This window comes from Coregonus clupeaformis, chromosome 12 (assembly GCF_020615455.1).
Source record: "Coregonus clupeaformis isolate EN_2021a chromosome 12, ASM2061545v1, whole genome shotgun sequence".
Classification (NCBI taxonomy): domain Eukaryota; kingdom Metazoa; phylum Chordata; class Actinopteri; order Salmoniformes; family Salmonidae; genus Coregonus; species Coregonus clupeaformis.
Genome location: NC_059203.1, coordinates 25,162,098 through 25,171,423, shown reverse-complemented (window position 1 = coordinate 25,171,423; position 9,326 = coordinate 25,162,098). Strand labels below are relative to the sequence as shown.

The following is a 9,326-nucleotide window of genomic DNA, read 5'->3' as shown; positions in this document are numbered from 1 at the left end:
TTTCTGTAGATAGCTGTTCTTTCTGCCAGAGCTCGCCCTCTTAGTGGCGGCTTAGGAGTGACAATAGAGGAGCGGACCTGGAGTGCCGAAACACAGAGAGGGAAAGAGAAAGAGGGAGCTCACGTCCACATTTTTCACGCAGGTATGCAATTACACAGTAGAAACTGATTTGCACTAATTATTAGGGGTCTCATTTCAAAGTAGTTTGGCAGCAGAGAGGATGCAAGGCTGTGTGTGTGTGTGTGTGTGTGTGTGTGTGTGTGTGTGTGTCCTCATTTGTGTGTGTATTTTTGACTGTTTGAGTATGTTTTTCATTGCCTGACGACACAAACTGAATTCTTCCGCTGCTCTATGTTCACTACATACCTCAGTCTGAGACTACCATGGTTGAAGTCGTTTGTGGTGACGCCAAAATGAGGGTTGTTGTACAAAACAAAGTAATCAGCAATTGGATCATCTCTAACCAATCAGAGTATCAAAGCCAATAACACATTTTCTAAATGCCGCCTTACCCATGTGTTCTGGGCTGGCTTTGGCCCAACACATCGGTTTTCTGGGACCAATCAGAACGGTTAGAATGTGTTTGCGTTCTAGAAAATTGTCAGGGAGGTACTCAGATCCAGACTAATTGAGGAAAATAAATTAATGTCTGTGGGCGTGGTGTAAGGTTTGGCCGGAGCAAGGAGTTTTGGTAGCCAGGCAATGTTTTTCAAACGAGTACAGCATACTGTATGTATACATATTTTATAAATGCTTTTATGTCTGAGCATATTTATGTTCTGCATGAGGGAGTGAAGCAGGTCAAATGTAGTGTGTAAATGTACAGGTTAAGGTCAGTCAACTGGTGTAAAAAGTTATTGTGACACAGTTGACATAGAGGGTGTATACCACAACACCTTTAGGAAATGAAAGAGGTGACAATGACAGGCTATTTCTTTCTAGTAGAGGTAAACATTCTGTGCCATAACACAGATCAGGCATACAGTGGGGAAAAAAAGTATTTAGTCAGCCACCAGTTGTGCAAGTTCTCCCACTTAAAAAGATGAGAGAGGCCTGTAAGTTTCATCATAGGTACACGTCAACTATGACAGACAAATTGAGAGAAAAAAATCCAGAAAATCACATTGTAGGATTTTTAATGAATTTATTTGCAAATTATGGTGGAAAATAAGTATTTGGTCACCTACAAACAAGCAAGATTTCAGGCTCTCACAGACCTGTAACTTCTTCTTTAAGAGGCTCCCTCTGTCCTCCACTACGTTACCTGTATTAATGGCACCTGTTTGAACTTGTTATCAGTATAAAAGACACCTGTCCACAACCTCAAACTGTCACACTCCAAACTCCACTATGGCCAAACCAAAGAGCTGTCAAAGGACACCAGAAACAAAATTGTAGACCTGCACCAGGCTGGGAAGACTGAATCTGCAATAGGTAAGCAGCTTGGTTTGAAGAAATCAACTGTGGGAGCAATTATTAGGAAATGGAAGACATACAAGACCACTGATAATCTCCCTCTATCTGGGGCTCCACGCAAGATCTCACCCCGTGGGGTCAAAATGATCACAAGAACGGTGAGCAAAAATCCCAGAACCACACGGGGGACCTAGTGAATGACCTGCAGAGAGCTGGGACCAAAGTAACAAAGCCTACCATCAGTAACACACTACGCCGCCAGGGACTCAAATCCTGCAGTGCAAGACGTGTCCCCTGCTTAAGCCAGTACATGTCCAGGCCCGTCTGAAGTTTGCTAGAGTGCATTTGGATGATCCAGAAGAGGATTGGGAGAATGTCATATGGTCAGATGAAACCAAAATGGAACATTTTGGTAAAAACTCAACTCGTCGTGTTTGGAGGACAAAGAATGCTGAGTTGCATCCAAAGAACACCATACCTACTGTGAAGCATGGGGGTGGAAACATCATGCTTTGGGGCTGTTTTTCTGCAAAGGGACCAGGACGACTGATCCGTGTAAAGGAAAGAATGAATGGGGCCATGTATCGTGAGATTTTGAGTGAAAACCTCCTTCCATCAGCAAGGGCATTGAAGATGAAAGCGTGGCTGGGTCTTTCAGCATGACAATGATCCCAAACACACCGCCCGGTAACTAAGGAGTGGCTTCGTAAGAAGCATTTCAAGGTCCTGGAGTGGCTCTGCCAGTCTCCAGATCTCAACTCCATAGAAAATCTTTGCAGGGAGTTGAAAGTCTGTGTTGCCCAGCGACAGCCCCAAAACATCACTGTTCTAGAGGAGATCTGCATGGAGGAATGGGCCAAAATACCAGCAACAGTGTGTGAAAACCTTGTGAAGACTTACAGAAAACGTTTGACCTGTGTCATTGCCAACAAAGGGTATATAACAAAGTATTGAGAAACTTTTGTTATTGACCAAATACTTATTTTCCACCATAATTTGCAAATAAATTCATAAAAAATCCTACAATGTGATTTTCTGGATTTTTTTTTCTCATTTTGTCTGTCATAGTTGACGTGTACCTATGATGAAAATTACAGGCCTCTCTCATCTTTTTAAGTGGGAGAACTTGCACAATTGGTGGCTGACTAAATACTTTTTTTCCCCACTGTACATACTGCAATACGTTTATGTAGGTGTGAGTGTTGAAATTGTACTGACAACTATGCATCCACATTACACCTCTCACAGGAATTTACCAGCATCAGGCCTCAGTGTGTTCAACAGTGGCCACTGTATAGCTAGCTTGTCCCTCACATGCTATTTACAGTGGGAAGTTGTATCAGCTTATTGTATTTCAATTGAATAAATACTGTGTTGTTTAGTGTGTTTCATGTTGTACCTGACGACGGTCTGTTGTGCATTGCATTCTGTGTGTTCCAGCATCATGGCGTCAGCTGCTCCACAGAAGAGGATGGTATCCTCCTTCTTTATTACGCTGGCGTCCCCTTACAGAGCCACCATCACACAGCACCAACACACACGCGCACACAGCGCCACCGCCAATGACATGCCACATACAGCCACGCGGGTTGGCCCTGAGGACAGCAGCACCCGTAAACTCAGTGTCAGTGGCACACAGCAAAGCACCATTCACAGGCAGGAGAGGGCTCTGTCTGAGTCCCAGGGCAGTACACACAAAGGGGTCCAGAGCTCCACACCTTCCCTGGCCAGACCCTCAGAACCCAGAACTCCAGCCAGCCCAGTGGCCCCTGACCTCAACCTGGGTCTGGGAGACTCACAGCAGCAGCAGACACAGACAGCAGCAGACAAGGGTCCTGAAGGTAATCAGGAGTAGTCAATAAATTCATTACAAAATCAGTATTTTTTTCTGTGAAGAAATCTAGATATGACCATTTACATATAATTGTATTGTTATGAATGATAACAAAATACATACACTGTATAAAGAATATGTTGACAGACAGGTTTGTGATGAAGATGACAGTGCAATTACTGCAACATTCATATCAATACAGACAACCTCAAAAACCACCAAAACCTCTTGAACCTCTCTTCCTCACAGAGCTCCTTCCTCCACCTCCCCCTCCTCCCGTGTTTTTGGATGCTGAGCTGACTGAGGATTCCACACCTCTCCTGCCTCCTCCACCCATGCAGGAGTCCCCCACTGCCCCCCTCTTCCAACATGTGTCCTCAGACAGACCACCAGTGTCTGACCAACTGGTAAGACTGGCTCTACATCCTAGCTCAGTAATGTCTAGCAATGCACACAGTGATATACTGATAGTGATGGGTGCCAAAAGCTGTGTGCAGAGACTATTGTGTGCAACACGTGTAAAACAATACAGTAAAATTCTTACTTGAGAGCTATTTCCCAACAATGCAGTGATTATACAAATATTAATAATAATAATATAGATAATAATAGAACATGTAATCAAAAACACACAAGAAGTACGATATAAGTTGAAGAAACAGGAGAATGCAAGTATACTGTATACAGGTCAGTGCCAGTACCTTATTCAATGTACAGGGGTACTGGAGTATTTGAGGTGGGTTTATACATAAAAAAGTGACTGGTAGTAGGATACACAAGTAAACAGGGCTGAAAGGTGACTGGTAGTAGGAATATACACTGAGTGTACAAAATATTAGGAACACCTTCCTAATATTGAGTTGCATCCCCTTTTGCCCTCAGAACAGCCTCAATTCGTTGGGGCATTGACTCTACAATATGTCAAAAGCATTCCTCAGGGATGCTGACCCATGTTGACTCCAATGCTTCCCACAGTTGTGTCAAGTTGGCTGGATGTCCTTCGGGTGGTGGACCATTCTTGATACACACTGGAAACTGTTGAGCGTGAAAAACCCAGCAGCGTTGCAGTTTTTGACTCAAACCAGTGCACCTGACACCTACTACCCTACCCGTTCAAAGACACTTAAATATTTTAAGGGGGGGTGTAAGTGTGTGGCGTCAGTAATGAGTGTGTGAGTGAGGGTGTATATGAGTGAGGGTGTATATGAGTGAGGGTGTATATGCGTGTGTGTATGTGAGTATGTGTGTGTGTGTGTGTGTGTGTGTGTGTGTGTGTGAGTAAGAGTGACAGGGAAGGTGTGTGTGTCTAAGTGGGTAGAGAGACCAGTGGATGGGCACAGAGTCAGTGTGGATAGTCTGTGGGAGAGGGAAAGCAGTCGTTTTTAGCCATTTAACAGTCTTATGGCCAGGAGATAGTCTGTTGGTCTGAGCCATGATGCACCGTAACCGCCTGCCGGACGGGAGCATGGAGAAGAGTCCATGTCCATTCCAGGTGACTACCTCATGAAGCTAGTTGAGAGAATGCCAAGAGTGTGCAAAGCTGTCATCAAGGCAAAGGGTGGCTATTTGAAGAATCTCAAATATAAAATATATTTTGATTTGTTTAACATGTTTTTGGTTACTACATGATTCCATATGTGTTATTTCATAGTTTTGATGTCTTCACTATTATTCTACAATGTCGAAAATTGTAAAAATTAAGAAAAACCCTTGAATGAGAAGGTGTGTCCAAACTTTTGACAGGTACTATATGTATTACAGTTAAGTGGGGGGAAACACAGCTGTCTTTTGGATAAAAGTGGATGACACTGCACAAAAACATCCTCACCCGCTTATACAGCACTTAGAAGAAACAGGATTTTATCTAAACTGTTGATCTCTCTCAGGGAAACATTACCCTCCCTGTCGCCCCATTATTGTGTTCGGCGTTCTCAATCTCTCAGTCGAAACAATGAAAACACAGGCCAATAAGATGCCTGAACGGAAGGGCATTGGGGATTTGATGTATTTTTGCAAAGAACACTCACAGTGTGCAAGACTGGGGCCCCTTTCCCCATTACCATGAACTGTAGCCCTATTCCCTCTCCATCCAGAAGGTTTGGACCCAAAAAATTGCAATCTCATTTTGAGAGAGAGAAAATAAAGAGAAAATAGTGTATTGACATTACTTGAAAATGGCACTGTTGAGGAAGGCTTAAGAATAGCGTGTCTGTGTGCCAAACAAAATAATTAGTCACACAAGAGAAGAATCTTTGACTTAATCCCCTTTTTTACCCACAGAGTACTGCAGTGGATAGACAGCTGGAGCAAAGCACACCATCTAGTTGGGGGGAACAGAAGGAACCGTCCCAGCGGATCGAGGGCAGTCAAGAGGAGCAGCTAGTGACAGTAGAGACCAAGGGTAAGGTGAAGGGTCAAATTGTGTCTGGGAACTTTTAGAAATGTCACCTGGGCCTGGCACTTTTCACATTTCACAGTTATGATATCAGAGGTCGAATTACAGGGGAGCTAGGGGGATGAGAGGGACACCACATAAGATTTAAAATATAATCATAATAATATATTACATTTACAGTAGCAGATTTTAAATGGCATATATTTAGCATCTGTTAAATTGTCAGAGATATCGACTTCGAGCACCCCTAAACGTAAATGTGTAACTTGAACTCTGCTTGATATGTGAATGTTTGCTTTGTAGAGGTGTGTGGATTCTGTGGGTAGCCTGTAAAATTGTACAAGCGTCATCCGAAACTTTTCACATTTGACACTTGACTTGATGTATGCTTGCTTTGTAGAGGTGTGTGGCTTCTGCCGTAAGCCTGTGGCCCTGAGTGAAACTGCCATCGAGGCTCTGAACAGGACGTACCATGCCAGTTGCTTCCAGTGCAGACAGTGCCATATCCCTCTGGCTGGTAAACTGTATTACAACAAGGCAGGAATACCACTCTGTGAGGACTGCTACCAGGTATGACAACCTGGACTCAGGTGTAGATGTAACATAGTAAAAATAAATCCGGAACTCTCCAATTAGTATTTGTTACGTTTCGTATGGTATGTATTAATTTGTGAATGTCTATCATCCATTTCGTACAATATGTTACGAATTGCAATTTTTACATTATGTTACGAATTTGCAAAATGTATGATATGTTACAAATTCCAATTTGTTGTGGCTAACGTTAGCTATGTGGCTAGGTGGCTAATGTTAATGTTAGCTAGGTGACTAATGTTAGCAAGGCTAGGGGTTAGGGGTTAAGGTTAGGGTTAAGGTTGGGATTAAGATTAAGGTTAAGGTTAGGACTTAGGTTAAAAGGTTAAGGTTAGGGGAAGGGTTAGCTAACATGCTAAGTAGTTGCAAAGTTGCTCATTAGCTAAAATGCTAAAGTTGTCCTCGATGAGATTCGAACATGCAACCTTTGGGTTGCTAGACATTCACGTTATATGCCCACCCATTCGTTTTTGCCTTAAGTAACCTTTTGTCCTATGTAAGCATACCAAACATAACATATCATACTAATTTGAGTGTCCTGGATTTACATTTACTATGTTATGTCTACTTTATGAGACCAGGCTGGGTATGAAGACCCTTCTGGAAAGGAACAAGACATATAGTAGATGATGACTTTAAGATATAGGATCTTGAATGGATCACCTGTTGCAGGATAACTTTTCCAGGAAATTTAAAACTTATTCGAGGTTTAAAAAGGCTTCTGAAGTTTGTAATTTCCACTTTGAAATGTCTTCATCATAGAGGTAGTGGAAACACAATTATCATCATCATCATTAGCTTATTATTGTCCAGCTCCCCTACCCATTCCCCAACTACCTTGAGTCAGTATGTGTGATCTCCGACAGCAGCAGGGTCTTGGTCGTTGCGTGTCCAGTCCCCATTCCCTTTCCCAACTACTGCGGAGTGAGTGTCAGTCCTACAGTATGTGTCAACTAGTATAATTACTGTTTGTGAAGTAAATATGGTGATTATTATTAAGGTTCTGGTCTTCTGAAATTTCTGACTTGATTTTCCCTCCTGTGGTAACAAACTGGCTCAAATTAAGATCCTATGTCTTTATGATGATGATGATGAAGAAGATAATAACGATGATAAACTACTCTCTTTCCTTCAGGCCAGTTTGGAACTTTGCTGGGCATGTGGGGAAGTTATCAAAGACCACGTAATCCGTGCACTGGAAAGAGTTTACCACCCACCTTGCTTTATCTGTGCGACATGCAGACAACCAATTGGAGAGCAGAGATTTGCTCAGGGAGAGGTTGGGGAAGTGTATTGCCTCCAGGATTACTACAGGTACACACACAGCTACACAAATCTCCATCTTCTGTTCTGAGTTCTGACACACTCATATATCAGGATCACTTGATGATGAGAGCTACTAAATGGGCTTGATGTTGGTGTAATTGACAATTTTGATAATGAATTCACAATAATGAAATACTGTGCTCGCTCTGATTTGTGTGGCGAAGGAAATACGCTCCCCAGTGTAGTGCCTGCCAGCAGCTGATCATTCCAAGAGAGGATGGCACGGACAGCTACACCGTGGAGTGCCTGGGACGCTCCTTCCACGAGGACTGCTATCGCTGTGAGGTACAGTTCAGGAACAAGAGAAATGTTCTTTATATGATAGTGGGTAGCTATGGGTGTTTGCTATATTTGTGTGCCGATCTCAATCAGCACAATAATTACTGGGGATTGGGTCCTTCACAATCACAGTTCAAACATCTAAAATAGAATAATGTTAGAACAGAACAGAATAGAATAAAATAACTGTATTTTTCCCAGAGGAAACTTTGGCTGTGGCATCTGGATCTCACAGCTTTTTCCCTTTTATTCACCCTATCTTCAGGTCTGCAGTACCCAGCTCTCCCCAGAGCCAAACGACTATGGCTGCCATCCACTGGATGGGAGGGTGCTGTGTAAGTCTTGTCACCCATAGAGATGTAAAGAGGCCTCATCATTGTATCCATGCCATTATGGTTGTCTGTGACAGCATGGGCAGCCTCATTGAGGCTATCTCCATTTTGAAGTAGTCAATTTTCTTCTTCACGATTGGCTGATCCCTCCTGATGACCCGGTTGCACATGACTCTAACAGGGTCACCAGGAGGGCTCAGCCAATTAAGTTGGAAGTCCCACCCATTTGACTACATTATAATGGTAGAAGTCCTAAATGGTGCTGCCCATGCTAAAATGGCCTTTTGGCCACTAGAGGCCTCTATCATTCTCTATGTTGTCACCTGACCATGGTTCAGTCTGCCCAGCTCTAATACTGAACTCAGAACCAGGGCCCGTATTAATAAAGCGTCTCAGAAAAGGAGTGCTGATCTAGGATCAGTTTGGCCTTTTAGATTTTAATTAATACGCTTTTATACAAAGGGCGGACCTGATCTTAGATCAGCATTCCTACTCTGAGACACTGAATATGAGCCCAGGCAGGAACCAGGACGGGACTGAGCCAGACCTGATCCAATCGGCACAGACATCCAACTGTGCAGTGGATCCAATGGAGAAGCAAGCTGAAAGTCAACAGTCCTGATTGGATTGTAAAGGAGAACTATCTATGAAACTGGGAGAGAAGACAGACCTTCTTAATTCTGCATCATGGGAATAAGTCGTTGCACTTTGAATGTCACACACTTTCTTAATCACAGTATTTAGAAATTATTTGCAACTATCCCTTATGTAGCAATACATGTTTATCAATTGCCTCCTATAGTTCTTTCATACTTGATACTTTTGCACTTTTTTTTAACCCACACTAGTAAACGCACCAATAATATTTGCCTGGATTCACCTGATTGGTCCATGTCATGGAAGGAACAGGTATTCTTAAGTATTTTTTGGTATGCATTCTTTGAATATTATGTAGTGCTCAGTGCTGCGTGTCCATTCTCAATATATCCTTTCATATGACAAAATAAACTAATATATTATACAGTATTGCTTTGCTTTGTTTCTTGCTCCTCTGCCTCTCTCCATGTCATCAAGCTTTTTTGAGACAAGCATGTTCTTTGTATGGGAACACAATACACATGTTAATATAATAAAGAAACATATTAATTTA

The 9,326-nt window shown here is 42.6% G+C and overlaps 1 protein-coding gene across 1 annotated transcript; it reads left to right on the top strand.

Annotated features, from left to right (window-relative positions):
- Positions 1-9,199, top strand: LOC121578096 (filamin-binding LIM protein 1). The gene is made up of 9 exons (XM_041892204.2): positions 1-142; positions 2,857-3,257; positions 3,500-3,657; positions 5,531-5,651; positions 6,046-6,215; positions 7,375-7,553; positions 7,730-7,850; positions 8,110-8,193; positions 8,500-9,199. The coding sequence occupies exons 2-9, from the start codon at positions 2,861-2,863 to the stop codon at positions 8,527-8,529; spliced, it is 1,260 nt and encodes a 419-aa protein (XP_041748138.1). The 5' UTR covers positions 1-142; positions 2,857-2,860; the 3' UTR covers positions 8,530-9,199.
- The last annotated feature ends 127 nt before the right edge of the window (positions 9,200-9,326 follow it).